General features: G+C 38.1%; 1 protein-coding gene across 1 annotated transcript in view; it reads left to right on the plus strand.

Annotated features, from left to right (window-relative positions):
• The window catches only part of FN1 (fibronectin 1), a 67,282-nt gene that overhangs the window by 37,163 nt on the left and 11,057 nt on the right, over positions 1-19,062 (plus strand). The window contains exons 22-35 of the mRNA XM_008578833.1: positions 801-969; positions 1,546-1,632; positions 4,467-4,658; positions 5,971-6,243; positions 7,406-7,588; positions 9,734-9,823; positions 11,133-11,402; positions 12,251-12,367; positions 13,219-13,383; positions 13,935-14,090; positions 14,740-14,853; positions 15,697-15,966; positions 17,175-17,362; positions 18,493-18,580. Coding sequence (XP_008577055.1) covers positions 801-969; positions 1,546-1,632; positions 4,467-4,658; positions 5,971-6,243; positions 7,406-7,588; positions 9,734-9,823; positions 11,133-11,402; positions 12,251-12,367; positions 13,219-13,383; positions 13,935-14,090; positions 14,740-14,853; positions 15,697-15,966; positions 17,175-17,362; positions 18,493-18,580 — 2,362 coding nt within the window. The remainder of the gene's footprint in view (positions 1-800; positions 970-1,545; positions 1,633-4,466; positions 4,659-5,970; positions 6,244-7,405; positions 7,589-9,733; positions 9,824-11,132; positions 11,403-12,250; positions 12,368-13,218; positions 13,384-13,934; positions 14,091-14,739; positions 14,854-15,696; positions 15,967-17,174; positions 17,363-18,492; positions 18,581-19,062) is intronic.

Below are 19,062 nucleotides of genomic sequence, written 5' to 3' on the forward strand. Positions count from 1 at the left end.
GGAAGTATGCAAATGGCCATATTGATGATCATGCTACTTAAATATAGAGAAACCCTTTTTGAAGACTGCCAGTATATCTTTTAAATTTCCCTTAATAGTGCCATTCTGACTTTCAGAAGCCTTATAATGTATGAAGGATATCTCTAGAGTTGAACACTATTTGATAACACAGTGTTATCTAGGTTTTTGAAACAGAATCTTAAAAGGATTTAAAATTATGGGCACATTCATTTTAATTCTTCTTTTGTAATGTATCATGCTGCAGTTGAAGCTATGAACATACTTCTTTGAAAGGAGCGTTTTGCAGTGCAAAGTGCTATAAGGACAGGTGCCTTTAAATGGCAAGTAAAAAGTGAATTGAATGTGAATAACTCATTAAAGACAGAGCTAGGGGATTCCTGCTGACACGCACACATACACACACACAAAATGAGCTTTTATGTGACCCAAAGCCCCTGTGTACTTCTGCTTTGTACCAGGAGATTCTTTATCAAGCAACACAGTATGTGATAACACTTCTCTGGAATCTTCCATCACAAGCCACTGTAATGCAGTTTGGAAGATATCACCCCCACCCATCCCCCAGTAAAGGGAGTTTACAGCTAAAGAATATAATAGAGCTAGAGTCAGTCCCCAACTCATCCCCTAACAAAAGTCCATTGCATGCTTTCTGAGGAGTTCACATTCCATAAAGCAGTAAATGCAGTAATGCAGTAAACCTCTTAGCAGTAAACCTCTTAGCAGTAATGCAGCTCTGGAAATATTTGTTCTTGGTGTTTACTTTGCTTTCCTCCTTCTAGCTGGGTGTACGACCAAGCCAGGGAGGGGAAGCACCACGAGAAGTGACTTCAGACTCAGGAAGCATCGTTGTGTCTGGCTTGACCCCAGGCGTGGAGTACATTTACACCATCCAAGTCCTGAAAGACGGGAAAGAGAGAGATGAGCCAATTGTAAACACAGTAGTGACACGTAAGAAGTGTCTTTTTTCCCTTTGCTTTTCTTTTAGTTTTTAAAAATGTTCCACTTTATTTATTTTTGGTGGCTGGCTGGTTCAGGGATCCAACCTTGGACTCTGGTGTTATCAGCACCACACTCTAACCAACTTAGCGAACCGGCCGGCCTGTACCACTTTTTTTAAAAAAAAGCTAATATCAGTATCGCTTTTTGCTTGTGAGAATGGCCTGGGGAAAATATCCTATCCTTGCTTACATTACTTGCTATTTCTAAATTTGGAGTAGTAGATTCAGCTTATGTCTTATATTCCCTGGCATCAGAAGTATTCTTTCCACGTTGGGAGTACTTATGAACTGGCAAGATAGAAATAATTTCAACAGCATTGCAAAAATCATTAATCATAAAAAAATTCTCTGCCAGAGAATTTCTGTTCACCATCTTGTCATAGTATAACTTCTATATTTTTACTGATTCTGAAAGAAAGAAAGAAAAAGGCAAAAAGAAATAAAAGGAAGAAGCAAAGAAACATTCCACAGGATAAGTGCTTTGTGTTAGCTCTAACTTTTCATTTAAAATTTTCTTTCTGCATAGCATTGTCTCCACCAACGAACTTGCACTTGGAGGCAAACCCTGACACTGGAGTGCTGACTGTCTCCTGGGAGAGGAGCACCACCCCAGGTAAGCCTGGGAAGTATGGGAGGGCAGGTACACGCAATACCCTCCCAAGACAAAGATGTTAGAAAGATAGGATCGTAGCTCTCCATAAAAAACACAGCTGTACATGAGTGTCCATTATAGAGTGATGCATAGGGTATTCTAATGCATGGTTACTTAAATCACAATCATGCACTCAGCTGTGGGAAAAGGGCAGGATAAAAAACACAGCTGTACATGAGTGTCCATTATAGAGTGATGCATAGGGTATTCTAATGCAGGGTTACTTAAATCACAATCATGCACTCAGCTGTGGGAAAAGGGCAGACCCTCATACAGCTGTGGGGAGTCATGGGGGCTGAGGAAAAGCATTCTGGAAGATACCTTTGNATTTCTAAATTTGGAGTAGTAGATTCAGCTTATGTCTTATATTCCCTGGCATCAGAAGTATTCTTTCCACGTTGGGAGTACTTATGAACTGGCAAGATAGAAATAATTTCAACAGCATTGCAAAAATCATTAATCATAAAAAAATTCTCTGCCAGAGAATTTCTGTTCACCATCTTGTCATAGTATAACTTCTATATTTTTACTGATTCTGAAAGAAAGAAAGAAAAAGGCAAAAAGAAATAAAAGGAAGAAGCAAAGAAACATTCCACAGGATAAGTGCTTTGTGTTAGCTCTAACTTTTCATTTAAAATTTTCTTTCTGCATAGCATTGTCTCCACCAACGAACTTGCACTTGGAGGCAAACCCTGACACTGGAGTGCTGACTGTCTCCTGGGAGAGGAGCACCACCCCAGGTAAGCCTGGGAAGTATGGGAGGGCAGGTACACGCAATACCCTCCCAAGACAAAGATGTTAGAAAGATAGGATCGTAGCTCTCCATAAAAAACACAGCTGTACATGAGTGTCCATTATAGAGTGATGCATAGGGTATTCTAATGCATGGTTACTTAAATCACAATCATGCACTCAGCTGTGGGAAAAGGGCAGGCCCTCATACAGCTGTGGGGAGTCATGGGGGCTGAGGAAAAGCATTCTGGAAGATACCTTTGACTCAGAGGATTAAAAGTTGCTGAATAAATGACTGCAGCTATACTATGTAATTTCCTCTTTGTGAGTTATTGTAGATCCTAAATGTATTATTCACTGAAGATTCACAAATATTTTGTCATGGGTTGCATCACAAAAATCTAAGGGTGATGAAAGGCAGGAACGACCTTCATTTTACAGACTGGGATTATAACCTAAGGTTTTAGATTCCTTCTCATACCCAATATCACATATATGGAACTTAATTGTTTTCTGGTTTTTTGTTACTTATACTCATTACCGAGAAATTTGGTTAAGGTGTCCCATGACTATTTTTAAAGCTTTAAATGGAGCTTTTTCTGAAGTTCTTGTTCACATAATTAGAAATTATTTATAAAATCCTAAAATTTGTAAAAGATAGCTATGGTAATATTTAAGTAGGATGAGATACCATTGGCAGGGCAGGAAATTTTAGACATTCATTACCTTTTCCAAAACCACATGAAAGTCTCTCTAAATGAGAAAGATTAACTGAAATATAATAATATTATTTAATATTGGGTATGTCGGAAAAATCACTATGGAGATATCACAATATTCATTGTTAAGAAAATTCTGAATTAAACAAAAACACACATTTCAATTAATGTTGATCGCATCTTTACCTGCTATGCTTCTTAATGTAAGAAATATATTTCACTTAATATTTCTAAGTTTACTATTGGAATTACTGTAAAATCTTTTTTCTCATATAGTTTTCACGCCTGGGCACACAGCTAAGGAAATTATCTCTAAACCTGATCAATGCACGCAATCACACAGAATAAGTCTAGCTCAAAATATCCTTGTTAATCTCCCTCTGAAGTAGATTTGGGTGAAGTTTTCATTATCTATAGTTTTAGCCAAAGCTACACTACTTCCGGCTGAGTTACTCTGAATTTGAAACTTTAGTTAGCAAGTTTCAAGCTTGTTAGCAGCTGGATGATTAATACCAGTCTTAATGGCCTAGCCAGCCCATTTTGGATGATCACTAGCACATGTAATGATCTAAATATTTATTTCTCATCCAGTTGGATTTTCTTGTATATACCACTTCAGTGTTCACTCCGTTCCTAATGACAAAATACTCATGTACCATCATTTCCTTGCCCTTTAGTAAGTTTAACTTAAATACACTTTCCCATTTCACTTTTAATCAGGCCCTGCAGATCTCTAGTCTTCACTGTTTTTATTTGCATGTCTCTCTCCTTCCTCTCAGCCCCGATACTGCCCAATTGCTATGATTCCTGAAGTGTTTAATAATTAATATTCCTTTTCTCGAATAAGTACCATCACTCTTGTTTTTTCATTTTTTCTTCTTTCATGATTCTCCTCTTTTAAGTCCCATAGGTTCAGAGTTTTTTTTTTTTGTGACCGGTAAGGGGATCGTGACCCTTGGCTTGGTGTCGCCCGCACTGCGCTCAACCAGTGAGCACACCGGCCATTCCTATATAGGATCCGAACCCGCGGCGGGAGCACCACTGCACTCCCAAGCACCGCACTTTTCCCGAGTGCGCCACGGGGCCAGCCCGGTTCAGAGCTTTTAATTAGGAGAGTCCTCTTTTGGGAATGTGCTTAAGGTTGAGAGCGATTTTGTACTAGGCAGGTAAAATAGAATGTTCCTCGACTGTCCTGCAGACAATCCGTTAAGGAAAAGCAGCGTAGAGTGGTAGCATGGAATTTGGAAACAGAAAAGCCTGTAGTAATCACTTCCTCTAGCTAGTTTAAGATGCTCTAGCTCACAAATGCTCCACGCAGTAACTTCCTCCTTTCTGTTTTCCCAGACATTACTGGTTACAGAATCACCACGACCCCTATAAATGGCCAGCAGGGATATTCTTTGGAAGAAGTGGTCCATGCCGATCAGAGTTCCTGCACTTTTGAAAACCTGAGTCCTGGCCTGGAGTACAATGTCAGTGTTTACACTGTCAAAGATGACAGGGAAAGTGTCCCTATCTCTGATACCGTCATCCCAGGTAATAGAAAAATAAGCTGTTATCCTCAGAGTGGCAGTTTCAATAGGAGTGGGGATTAACATCTTAATCCCCAGATGGTTGATGTGACAAATATATTTGAGATTTAGTTCCAATCTCCCAACTGCACTCTCCAAAACCATGAAGTCAAAGCAACTATTTGGACAAATGCTTGCTGTTAACACTGCTTTTACTGTCTGTGCTTCACTGGGATGCTGTTTGTTGCGATGGGTACGTAATGGAGTGGCAGCCATGGCATTAACTCTGTACTGTCCGCTCACGTGGAAATATTACTAAAACAATGTCATGTGTCTGTACTCAGTACTGACAGGCTAAAAGTAATATGGTAAATGCATCCCATCGGTACATTCATGCCTGATTTTATAGTCCATGTCAATTTTCAACAGCTATCTGTAAAATAGTTTTTGCCTCCATAAGTGAGCACTAAAATAGCACTTGGTTGACATGTCCAATTCTTCATCTTGCAGTTTCAAATCCTTCTTTTCTAACATTGAGGGGAAAAAAAAGAAAAAAGTGAAGGCCACACCTTCAGAGTGTTCTTTCTTGTGGACCGAAAGACAACATTGCAGAAGCCTATCTAGTTTGTTGCATTGTTTGTCCAAAACTGGATTATGACAGAATGAAAGCGTTGGACAGATGGTATTCCCCTTTGCACTAATTGGTAGAATGCTTATACTAATGCTAATTTAAAAACTTCAATTATAAATTAAACAAATATTGGCAATGGCCTTGGACGCAACCGTGTCTGTCTTCGGCCTGAATGTGTTTTTGAATGGCACATTTCACATCATGTATTCATAATGCATTAGCATTATGGCCATGATATTGTCATGAGTTTTATATGGGAGAAAAAGGCAATTTATCAGCCAATTTTTTTAAAACCTTCCTCATGCAAGCTTTTATTTTTCTACTAAAACAGTTTTGGATTTTTTTTTCAACATTGCTGATACTTACTGCAGAAATTATGTCTAGGTTCTAGGTATGGTTTTGACATCCTAAACAGGCCTAAGATTTTTAGGAACCTGAAAAGTTCAAACTGTACTGTTCAGGGACATTTTCAAAATGCAAGAAAAATCCCTAAAGGAATTTGTAACCTGTTTTATTGTCCCAGGGAAGCAAATGATTCATGATGCTTAGGAAATCTTTTCAGATTATTTGAAACAGATTGCATATTACCATCATTGCTTTAACATTCCATCAGTTTTACTACTGGTAACCTGATACACACTGCTTTATTTTTTCCTCTTTTTTGCCTCTGTTTTCCTTTTGCCCTCTTTGCTTTGTAACTCAATAGAGGTGCCCCAACTCACTGACCTAAGCTTTGTTGATATAACTGATTCAAGCATCGGCCTGAGGTGGACCCCGCTAAACTCTTCCACCATTATTGGGTACCGCATCACAGTAGTTGCGGCAGGAGAAGGTATCCCTATTTTTGAAGATTTTGTGGACTCCTCAGTAGGATACTACACAGTTACAGGGCTGGAGCCGGGCATTGACTATGACATCAGCGTTATCACGCTCATTAATGGCGGAGAGAGTGCCCCTACTACACTGACACAACAAACGGGTGAATTTTGAAAACTTCTGTGTTTGAGACATGAATGGTGTTGCATGCTGCCACCAGTCACTCTGGTTAAATATGGATGTTTCAAGGGAGAAGCCAGCAATTGGCTGAAGATTCAGACAGGGTGGACAGGGGGTTGAGGACTCCAATGTATATGCTAAACTAATTGGATGAAGACATATGCAAGTAGTCTCAAATTAACTTTCACTTAAACCACAAATATCTATAAGGCTAGAGAAATATAGATATCGGATCTATTAAATACACAATAGTGAAGGTTAATTAAATTTGCAGATCTGGAGGTTTTTTTTTTTTTAAATACCTGAGATGAATACCTAATCGTATAATCAACACCAGTTAATGCTGAGACACATACTTCCAAAATGTACCATTCTGTCCTTTCTTCTACCCTATGATGAACTCTGCCATGTTCCTTCTTTGTAGCTGACTAAAAACCCATCAAAACTTAGCATAGAGTGGAAGGGGGTTGTTTTGAGGTAGAAGAAGAAAAATCAACTTCGGAGCATTCTAGGTTTGTTGCTATCACAAGGTAAATAAACACCTCTTTAACCACAGTCTGGAGACAGGCATGCAACATTTTAAAGGTTCTCTGCCCTGCATGGGAAGAAACATGCTGAGAACCAATATGCATGAATCCTTTTCACTTGTAAGTAGAATTCACTGAATGGAACTGTAGCTATGCCAGTAGCTGTAGACATCTCACATCACAGGGAAAATTTAGGACTCTCTTGTCTTTCTGTCTTTTTGTCTGTGTGCATGTGTTCCTTTTTTTGTCTGTGTGCATGTGTTTCTTTGGAAAGTACTGCTGTGTTTCTCTTTGCTGTGTGGCAACTTAAGCCTCTTCAGCCTGGGATAAAATAATCTTCAGTGGTATTAATAATGTACCTTAAATCAACAAATCTGAAAGTAGACTAAAATTATTTTTAAAAATATACTGATGACGGCAGAAAGGTTAAAGGGGCCTAACAGTATTTGTGTAGTGTTTTACTTTTAACAGTAATACACTATGATTTAGATTAGATTATTTGCATGATTATGACTGTTTCCTTTATGCATGAAATATTGGTTTTACCTTTCCAGCTGTTTTTGTTAGCTTTAGTTTTTAAATTACATTAACTTAGTCTTCCCTTTTATTTGAAACCAGCTGTCCCTCCTCCCACTGACCTGCGATTCACCAACATTGGTCCAGACACTATTCGTGTCACCTGGGCCCCACCTCCATCCATTGATTTGACCAACTTTCTGGTGCGCTACTCACCTGTGAAAAACGAGGAAGATGTTGCAGAGTTGTCGATATCTCCTTCAGACAACGCAGTGGTCTTAACAAGTAAGCAGTCAAGTGTATCTGTTCAATAAACACTAACCTGGAGCATAAGGAATGAATTCTGAGTTCTCAAGCAGGAACGACTAAGAGCAGGAAAGCTGCAACACAACTACAAATGAAACTCCAGATTTAATATGCAGCTCCATAAATTTTGAAAGATGTAATGTTTATTGCTATGTGAACATACCTTTGATATCTATGACTTTTTAAAAATCGTAGTGGAGAAACAGCATCAGCAGTGAAGTTTCAAGAATTCAAACACATTCTGCTTCCAAATAAGCATATAAAAATAAGTAAATATCAAGAGAAATTACATGGCTAAATCTAAATATTTGGAAAGAGAAAAAATGGTGATTGAAAATAGTGTCACCATATCTGTTTTATTCTCAGTTGTTTTTTAAAAAAGTGTCAGCAGGTGATCTATTTAGCATTTGAAAACTTAGAAACAGTGACTGATTGCTTGAGATAGAACAGGATGTTGTTTTGAAGAAAGAGTCAGAAGTTTAATTTGTACTTCAAAAAGAATCTGTTAGCAGGATTAGCAGAATTTCTCAGAAGGCCAAAGACTTAGAAAACAGCTGACATAAAATAAACAACAACAATTTATGAAAATTATCTCTAGTTCCTACCATTTTGGAATAGACATCTTTGATTAAAGTAAATAAGAGTAGGCTGCAACGTGGTGCTGTGTTTCACATGCACATTGCTTTTTATTATTTTCACTTTATAATAGTAAAATACATAAGAACAGCAAAAGATTTCATATAAGGGAAAAATAACTTATATTTGGTATATTACCAGATGATGGTCTCACAGAGCAACATCCTCTGTCTTTTAAACATATCTTAGAAAATGAAACACAGAGCAAGGTAGATCAGCAAGACCATGATCTTGCTTTCTCATTTCATGGCTGAGGGCGAGAACATTCTTATATCTGCATATCCACATCATGGGGCTATTGCTTCCGCTCTAGAGCCCTGGAATTGGGAGTTCCAAGATCATGTAATATACAAGCCCCTGCATTACAATGTCTGCCCCATCCTAGATCAGACATGCATGTTAATCATGATTCTAAGACCTTATTATGATCCTAATGTTACAAATGACCTCAAGGTAGCCATTTCCCTCCTAGAGAAGTCATTATTATCCTGCTTTAAAGATGAAGTGACTGAGGTCCCCAGTGGTTGAGTAAATTGCCCCTGGCCAACCAGGGAGGAGGTGGTGGAGTCCACGCATCTGGCTCCCAAGTCTGGTGCTTTTCCAAACCTTCCAGGAGCTTCCGCACAAAGGCTAAGGGCAGGTGGTGTGCAGGGGAACAGAAGCCAATGAGCAGGAGCTCAAAAGTTAGATACCTTACTCTGTACCTTTTTGGTAAATCAAAATGGGAGAAGAGGAGTCTCAGGGCTGTATACTTAATTTTTTTTTTTTTTTAATATTCTGTTCTCACCTTAATATGGCAGAACCAGCTGCTTTCCCCTTTGGAATGTGGCTCTTTTCCAGTAAAGGTTAATTGTTAAGATCACCAGTCTTTGCCTGGGATCAACCTCTGAATGATCTTGGGCAAGTAAATTAAAGTTAACTTCTCTGTGCCTTTGTCTTCTCATTTATAAAATGGAGATAATTGTAGTAAACCAAACTTTTAGAGGTAATGGATATGTTCATTGTCTTGAATACAGTGATGGTTTTACAAGTTATTGTAAGGTCAAAACCTGTCAAATTGCACAATTCAAATATAGGTAATATATCATATAGCAATAAAGCTGTTTTTAAAAGTAGCAAACTATCTCATAGGGTTGTTGTGAGGAGTGAATGATAGTCCACTGTAACACAGTGATTATCATCCTGTACCTTCAACAGCTATATTATCAAATAGAGAGAAATATTCCTATGCTGCAGAAACTTTCTCTGACTGCAGATCCAGCTGAGTCACACTCACAGAGGTGCAGTTGAGGACAGGGCTTAGAGAAGCTACAGGGCAAGATGACCGCTCCTTATCATCTGAGTATAGACCATCTCCAGGTAGTGACATTTGCTTAGGTTTAAGTAAGCTAGAGGACTGGACGCTTGGATATTTCATCAATTGAAATAGTCCCATGTTTTTTCATGCTTTTGAGTACAAGTTTAAAATAAGTCCCACTTGCCTTGCAGATCTCCTGCCTGGAACAGAATACTTAGTCAGTGTCTCCAGCGTCTATGAACAACACGAGAGCATACCTCTTAGAGGAAGACAGAAAACAGGTGAGTCACGTTGGCAGTATGTTTAGTAAGTAGCTTTCACCTACCAACTTGAAATCACAGAATGAAATGCTACTTCTAAAACTACCACTCCACCTTCTGCATGCTTGTGCGTGTAGCCTTGTCATTACCTTTTTTTATCCCTGGTCTTAAAAATTAGAAGACACCCTCCTCAACAATTTCCTGGACTTTCAGTCAGCTTCCAGAGAGGACTGGAATTAGTTCAGACATTTTATTGTCTGTCCTTTTAAAAAAACTCTCCCAGGAAGACTATCTCATCCTCTCTATAATTTAGAGTTGGTGGATATTCCTTCTCCTCATTAGGCAGCTTTGTTGATGGCTGACCCAATACTGTCATTGTCATCTAAGTGTTTTCCTTCCTTTACTAAGCCACCAAGTTTATGGGTTTTTTTCCTACTTGATGAAATATTCATTTACTGTAAGAAGGAAGTTGAATTGAATGCATAGTATGTCCCTTTCTCAGATGAATGCTCCTTTTAACTTTTCCCTTTGAAAAAGTACAGTTTAGTATATTAATTAATTTATTTATAGTCCTCTTGCTTCCAAAAAAGGAGTTATGGTATCTCAATTTGGTTTGAGTATATTATTGAATAAAATTAGTGAATGTTATAACCGGAACAGAAATTTGCTGGAAGTCCCAGAGAGGTTAAGTGATTTGAATTTAAGAAAAACTCTGAATTCTTGTTAATTTTTAAAAAATGCACTGAATTCTCAGTTTGTGAGGAATTACCTGTATTGTAATTTGTCCAGGATAATGTTTTTAGTTTTAGAAAGTTTTATGTTTGGTATCATTACCAGTCTATTGACATATCAGTTCCTCTTGAGCACAGAAACCTTCTTTGAGAGCCAAACACTTAACTTGAGAGTGGGCAGCTCTTGCCTTACTTTGAGAGATACACTTATGGAGAGAAACATAGAATACTTGAACACTGAAGCATTTGAAAAGATCAATTCCCAGAATATCTTAAACACCTGTCTTCAAATGTGATGCAGAAATCTACTGTAATGACACACATAAATCACTTGGATTACTTAGCAAAAGAAAAAAGAATGAATGCTTGAATTGGCTGTTTCAAACTGAGCAGACAGTTTATGATTTTGAACTTCACATGTAGCTTAGAATCAGTATAGCATAACCTGACGTTTATGGCAAATCATTACATTGATGAGAAAGGACAGAAACATTAGATGGATATATCGCTTTTCCCCTATACCTTCCTCACTTCCTAAGCTGGTGGTGTCTTTTCTTTTTTCTTTTTTTCCCCCTTTGTCCCATGGGTGGGAAAAACAGGTCTTGATTCTCCAACTGGCATTGACTTTTCTGACATCACTGCCAATTCTTTTACCGTCCATTGGATCGCTCCTCGAGCCACCATCACTGGCTACAGGATCCGCCATCATCCTGAGCACACTAGTGGGAGACCTCGAGAGGATCGAGTGCCCCCCTCTCGAAATTCCATCACCCTCCCCAACCTCAATCCAGGCACGGAGTATGTGGTCAGCATCGTTGCTCTTAATGGCAGAGAGGAGAGTCCCCCCTTGATTGGTCAACAGTCAACAGGTAACTTGTTTTCTGCTCTGCAGAGAAACTCAGCAGACGTTCCTATACAGTTGGTATAGTCTGTGAAATAGCTTTATGCTGTCTGAGTCATCATTTCTTAAAAAAATAGATTATGGTTACAAGACATGGACAGGGAAATGAGAGAACATGTGGAGAAAAATCTCCCTCTAGAATATGTTAAAGAAGATCATTTCCTTGTCCCAAGAAATTTCTCATCCGATTTGGTATTTATGCATTACTAATTACTAAAATTTTATTGAAAATATAGCAGACTTAACATTGTTTCAAAGTACTCTTAAAAATATAGTTTTAGTGTAACAGTGTCATTATTCTTAGAAGATAAATGCTAAAGTACTGAGGAGAGAAGTGTCATCATAATGTCTGTACCTAGTCTCAAGTGGTTAAGCAAAAGTTGGGGGATGAGAGAGAGAAAGAGAGAGAGAAACAAGCAAATGTGGTAAATGTTATGAATTAGCAAATATCTAAGGGAATGGTATACGGGTGTTCATTGTATTATTTTTGTAACTTTTCTGTCATTTAAAAGTTTTTCAAAATAGAAAGTTAAGGGAAAATTCCTTCAATAAATTTGAAGTAATCATTTTATCACAGTTTGAATGGGCTCTTAACCTCTTAGCTTGACTCGTTTATAATTTTTAATTCTAATTTCATGTAGTATTTAAATAGTATATATAGTAAATACTAATTTATAGTACATAGATTCTAATTTTACATAGTATTTACATTATTGTATGAAAGAGTCATGAAGAATTATCTGAAAAATGAAAAAGAGTATGTCTGGGCATTGTTTGGAAGTTACCGATGTGAAAATTTTCCCATAATTTTTCTAGTTTCTGACGTTCCAAGGGACCTGGAAGTTATCGCTGCAACCCCCAACAGCCTGTTGATAGGCTGGGAGCCTCCTGCCGTCACAGTGAGATATTACAGGATCACCTATGGAGAAATAGGTGTGTTAGTAAAATGCTGCTTCACACTCTGATAGAATCAGATTTTCTTGCAGGTAACCTGCAAGCCCATTCAATGTAGCCTTGTCTTTTCCAAGAAAACATGGAAGATAATGTGTGATAAAATTGGTTGCAAATTCAAGATAAAAAGTTGTTTATATAATACGACTAGAGGGGAAACAGCAGAGCTGTGGAAAAAAGGATTGTAAATTCACAAATATATTATCAGTGATGGAATGAATGATTTTTATTTTTTCCTCTTTTTTACTTTTCTGTATTTTCCAAATTTATTTAACCTGAGTATATCCCATTAAAATGTTTTAAAAGGACACAATACATGCAGTCTTGAGTTGAGGGCTTACTTTCATTCTGCTTTTAATGCTAATCTACAACTCAGTGACATTTTTATTTATTTACTTTTATTTATTTTTTCTTTTCTTTTTTTATTGGAACATAGTTGATTGTACATATCTGTGGGGCACAGAGTTGAATATCAGTACCTGTGTGCAATATGTGATGCTCAAATCAGGATAATTAGTCTATTCAACATTATACAATGTAATTGTTTTTCATGGCCCTTTACCAATTCCTCCTTTACTCCCTTTCCCACCTCTTTAACTGGAATGTTAAAATAGCATTAACTGCAATTTTCTCCCAATTTTTATACACTTATCAAGGTATACTATATGCATAAATATACATTTTTGGTCAGACCCTATTAATAGCACTCTTTTAAAGGGAATAAGCAATAATATATGATTTATATGCTGCTTTCTATATGTTAATTCAATTAATTAGTAATACTTTAGTAACTCTGACTCTCTCACATTCTGAACTAACTACTTTTCATACAGGAGGAAATAGCCCTGTCCAGGATTTCACTGTGCCTGGGAGCAAGTCTACAGCCACCATCAGTGGCCTTAAACCTGGAGTAGATTACACCATCACTGTGTACGCTATCACTGGCCGTGGGGACAGCCCGGCAAGCAGCAAGCCAATTTCCATTGATTACCGAACAGGTACAGACTTCTCCTTTGGGGAAACATGGGTTTATTTATTCAGATAGTTTTTATACTGTTCTCCCAAGATATTTTCCTCCTTGTGAAATTGATTTTCCTTTTTAATAAGACAACCACTTGCAGCTAACAGCACCTGTAGCTGCCACAATTTTGAGCCAGATACACAAGGAATCACCCCAAGGGCAGGTATTTTTTGTCAGATTTGTTGATTGATGTATCCCACATGCCTGCGATAGACAGGTATAAAGGTTATTCAATAAATATCTGCTGAAAAATGAATGGATGAGTTGATTAGCTAAGAAGACAGACGCCTACTTGGAATGTAGCTTCTTTGTGAATGAAGCACCCATCTTGAGAATAGTAATGCTGTCTAGATGCTTGCCCATCCCCCCAAAAGCTACCTCTGAATTCCTGCAAAAAAGAAACACCTGGGAGAAATTAATAGTAGTAATAGATCATTCAAATATGTATCAGACCTAGAGACAAGGAATTGTCCAGTCTTGTCCCCAAGAACGGGGGCTTCACTGGTTTCTCCTTGCTTTTATTTGTAGAAATTGACAAACCAGGCCAGATGCAAGTGACTGATGTTCAAGACAACAGCATTAGTGTCAGGTGGCTGCCTTCAAGTTCCCCTGTTACCGGCTACAGAGTGACCACCACTCCTAAAAATGCCCCAGGACCAACAAAAACTAAAACTGCAGGTCCAGGTAAGAATAACCAGCATCTCACACACAGCAGGATACACAGAGTAGAACCAAACATTATTCTTTTTTAGATAAAAGGCCTCCTTGCTGTGGGTACCATCTATTTCATGTATTATGTCATAGTTTTCCCCATCATGAGTTCAGGGATCAAGATTGTTACCAGCTCACTTCACAGTAGGAATTTTATGATAAGTGCATTTGTGTTTTTACATGCATGGTTCTGTTTTGTGGTACGGACATCTCAAATTATTAGGTTCACCTTGTGGTTTTGTTTATTGTGCACACTAAGAAGAGAGAGATGGTCCAACTGACTTTTTCAGATCCTTTTAGCCCTGTTATTTTTGTTCTTTTATAAAATACTTGCAAAATTAGGATCTGAAGGCAATCTGTTAAAGTCAGTAATTTTCATTTTTTCAAGAGCAGTATCACTAAGTTTTAGAACTTATTCTTGAGTGTGATATTTTCAGTATGGTGATTTGTATTAGCTATGTTTTTGTCCAAAAAGAAATTGATGTCTGACTTCATATTTTCATGATAATTCTTCAAATGAATATGCTAGGCCACCATGTGCTTACCATTGAACTCTAGAAGTCATTTGGGTGTTTATAGTGAATGACATAGATGCTACGTTTGCTTTTGACTCCCTTTGCAGATCAAACAGAAATGACCATTGAAGGCTTGCAGCCCACAGTGGAGTATGTGGTTAGTGTCTATGCTCAGAATCGAAACGGAGAGAGTCAGCCTCTGGTTCAGACTGCGGTAACCAGTACGTAACCATTGGTTAATGCTTTTTTTCCATGTTCAAAGTCACATTTTGTTCTTGGGTGTCTGAATGCCCTCCACATGTCTTTCACAATTATACATAGGGAGTGACAACTTGTGGGTTAGTTTATATATTGAGCTGAGCCCTTTACAAACATTTTTCCTTCTCAGTGCCAAGCAATGAACTTACAGGAAAAGAAGTTGCGAAACTACCATAGTCAGTTGCCGTGCTTTGAATTCCTTTTGCTCAAATGGCCTCAGCAAAATCTTATTTGCCTATAGCAAATCTACAGAATATTTGCAAGGACTGTCTTTTCTATGACTGGATAGTAAAGTTGATTAAAGTCTGCCTCATGTAGCGGTTATGTTTGAAGCATTCAGAGGACTGTGGCTGGACCAGCATTTAACATATATAATAGAAAGGGAAAAGGGAGAGTTTAAGAAAGAGTATAACAACATGAGTCTAACATTGAAAATCAACTTTACTACTTCCAAGATATAGAAAATCCAGGTCTAAGAGACTAACATCACATTGCAAAAAAAGAAAAAAAAAATCTTGGTAGAATATCTTTAAATTAATATAAATAATTCCCCATTGTGGGGACATTTTGCAGGGTGCCTATGCATCTTACCTACACCTATGTTTTCATAAGTGATGCAACATTAAATATTTCCTATACCTTAAAAATTTAAGCAAGCGCCTAATAATTTTCCAGTTAATAGTGTGTTAATTGGAATTTAATTTATCAAAGAAAATAGTACCTGCAAAACTGCTTTGCATGTTATAAAAATGCTTATTTCACAACTTGCTTTTCACATAACCTCTTACCATTAATTTGCCTAACAGACATTGATCGCCCTAAAGGACTGGCATTCACTGATGTGGATGTCGATTCCATCAAAATTGCTTGGGAAAGCCCACAGGGGCAAGTTTCCAGGTACAGGGTGACCTACTCAAGCCCTGAGGATGGAATCCATGAGCTATTCCCTGCACCTGATGGTGAAGAAGACACTGCAGAGCTGCAAGGCCTCAGGCCGGGTTCTGAGTACACAGTCAGTGTGGTTGCCTTGCACGATGATATGGAGAGCCTGCCCCTGGTTGGAACCCAGTCCACAGGTATATTGTTAACTGCACCACCCTGGTGCCCATGGGAACAGCGGCTTTACGCCCTGCTAAAGTCAATTAGGCTTTATCGGGCTCTTGATTCCCGTGTCGGGGGATTAAAAAAAGACCCCCCTATTTTTTTTTAAAAGAGGAATGGTAATGAACAATAAATTTCAGGTGATATTTAGGTAAACAAGTCCGATCAAAGGACATTTTGGAATAAGTTGGCATATAAACAAGATCATAAAGCAAGACGTTTGAAGATAGTACTAAAATTGTGGATTATTTCCTAAGCTGTGACTCCCTGTGGTTACCCTCACTGTGCATAAAGAAAAGAAGTTTGGCACATCAAAGAGCTTACTCTAAAAAAGGAACCCAAACTGAGCATTTCATAGCAGCACGATTCTGAGAACACTTGGGTAAGACCTTTCTTCCCTGGTTAGATATCATGTGCTGGTGTAATTTGCTTAAATGATTGTGATTCACACACATAGGAAACAGTTGGTGGGGCAAATGCATTCCACAATCCTTTATCCTCTTGTGCTTTATTTTTGAAGCAGAGTGGAATGTTAAAGATGTGTCCTAGTGACAGCATAAACCCTAGAGGTGACACTCTATATTATTGCTCTTTGCTTCTCTTTTCTGCTTCTGTTGTAAGCCAATTTTCTTCTTATGCCGCACACCACAGAGAATACTTCAAATTTAGCAGCAATATCTGCCATAGGGTCCAAATAAAGAGACAATAAAAACATAATTCTATCTTTTTTTGGATGGAATATTGTGTGAAATGGTTTTCCATACAAAGATAATTTATATAGAAAAGGGGCTATTTAGATAGAAAAATAAAATTTATATATAAAAAAGGGCTCATCTTTTCATACAAATGGAAAATCAATCCTAATGGCCAATAACCCAATTCGATTTTTTTGTTTTTTAAGGGAAAACAAAAAAACCACTTCTAAAACCTAAAGTCTTTTAGAGTTCTGGCATTTACCCAAGTGTTTCCAGTGATTCTGAGAACTGGTGGATATACAACACATTTTTCAGCAAACACTGTCTTTATTTTGCATCCCTTCTTGTACTGTCTTCTGTTGAACCTTTCCTTGACCAAGGAACCCACCTAACCCAACAAGAACAATCCATTCTACTTGGAATTCACTTTATTTTCCCTTTTCCCTATTTCCTATGAGATAACCTCTAACCAATGACCATCCCGACAGCCATTCCTGCACCAACCAACCTGAAGTTCACTCAGGTTACACCAACGAGCCTAAGTGCCCAGTGGACAGCACCAAATGTTCAGCTCACTGGATATCGAGTGCGGGTGACCCCCAAGGAGAAGACTGGACCAATGAAAGAGATCAACCTTGCTCCTGACAGCTCTTCCGTGGTTGTATCAGGACTCATGGTAAGAAGTGACCTTCTTTCACTAGAATAAATAAGTATGTCATCTCTTACACAGTTTATAAGGTGGTGAAAACATAATGTCATAATAAATCTAATGGCATTCTTTTCTTCTGCCATCAAATAATTTTATTGTAATTTTATATTGATAGAATTCCTAAGCTTTTCCAGATGACTATTAGACAGAATTTTATAAATAGCTTTGGATTTTATGCAGCTCTTTTAGATGTATTCTGCTTTAAAAGGTTGTGTGTGTGTGGGGGGGGGGGGTTTACAATTTATTCAACCATAGGCTGAAGGCATAAATCCACTTTAAGTGATGTATTTTCTGAGCTCAGTTACCTTGGCAAGGAATATTTTCCCATTTGTACCAACCCAACTTGACCCTACCCTCATTAAAACATTTTCAAATCCTTTTAGAGATGCATACAGAAAACCAAGCAGGAATCTAGGGAATTGATGTGCATCTTAACATATGGCCAATTCCAGAGAAAACTACAGAACGAGGGTTCAGAGACAGAATAGAACATACGCTTTGCCTCTCCGTGGTCCGAAAAATTCACGATTTGCACCTGTCAGATCATAAAGGAGAAAAATAGGCTACTACTCATTTTCCTCATTTTTTTTATCAGCTTAGAGTAAGTTATGGCTTACTCGGGCTTAACCTATAAGAGCATTTTTAAATTCATTTAATTTAAATATGCTGTTGATTATCTTTAGTGTAGAAATGAAATTAATCTAGAAATTTACAGTGTTGTAGGTTTTGCAAGTTTATTTATTTATTTCTTTTATAATCATTGTGTTTGTCTAAAAGTGTAGTCAAACTCCCTGGGCTTCAGACAATGAAACTGCTAAATCTTTTTTTTTTTTTTTTTTGTCTTTTGTCTTTTTTCCGTGTCCGGCAACGGATCGCAACCCTCAGTGTTGCCCCCATACCGGACCGGGGACCGGCAACGGGATCGCAAGCCTCGGCGTTGCTCCCGCGCCTCGCTCAGCCAGTGAGCGGGAGCCGGTCTGTATGTGGGATCCGAACCCTCGGACGGGAGCGCCGCCGCGCTTCCCAAGCGGCGCACTATCCAGTGCGCCACCGGGCCGGCCCGAAACTGCTAAATCTTACTGTGCCCTTATTTCTAGGTGGCCACCAAGTATGAAGTGAGTGTCTATGCTCTTAAGGACACTTTGACAAGCAGACCAGCTCAGGGAGTCGTTACCACTCTGGAAAGTAAGTAATCAAATGTCTTAGTATTGACAAACCTTCTGCATAAACAAAAATTAGAGAATAGTAGATGATTTTTTAGATCTCTAAGTTAACAGTGAAATGATTCCCAATTTGGAAATTGATTAGATCACCTATCTTTTTGACATACTACTATTACCTTTTATGCCCTTCCAGAAACTGGCCTATTCACACATAGAATAGAATCACTTCATAATGTTATAATGTTGATATTATGAACCAAGATTAACATCTAGTTCATGTGCTACTTGTTAGAATTTGTTTTCATAGAGTTAAGTACGGGAAGGACACACTGGCTTCTGTTGTATCTTAACAGTGCAGTAAGTATTAGGCCAAATTGGGCCCAGTTCTAGTTGTCTGATATATGAATAACTTGCTGAATGCTCTTTCAGAAGTCACATAAAGTGTCAAAGTTTTATCATCTGCAAAATAGGCACACCCGTTAAGAGAAAAGATAGGAAGCCCTA

Source organism: Galeopterus variegatus, unplaced genomic scaffold (genome assembly GCF_000696425.1).
Source record: "Galeopterus variegatus unplaced genomic scaffold, G_variegatus-3.0.2 Scaffold1770, whole genome shotgun sequence".
Taxonomy (NCBI): Eukaryota; Metazoa; Chordata; class Mammalia; order Dermoptera; family Cynocephalidae; genus Galeopterus; species Galeopterus variegatus.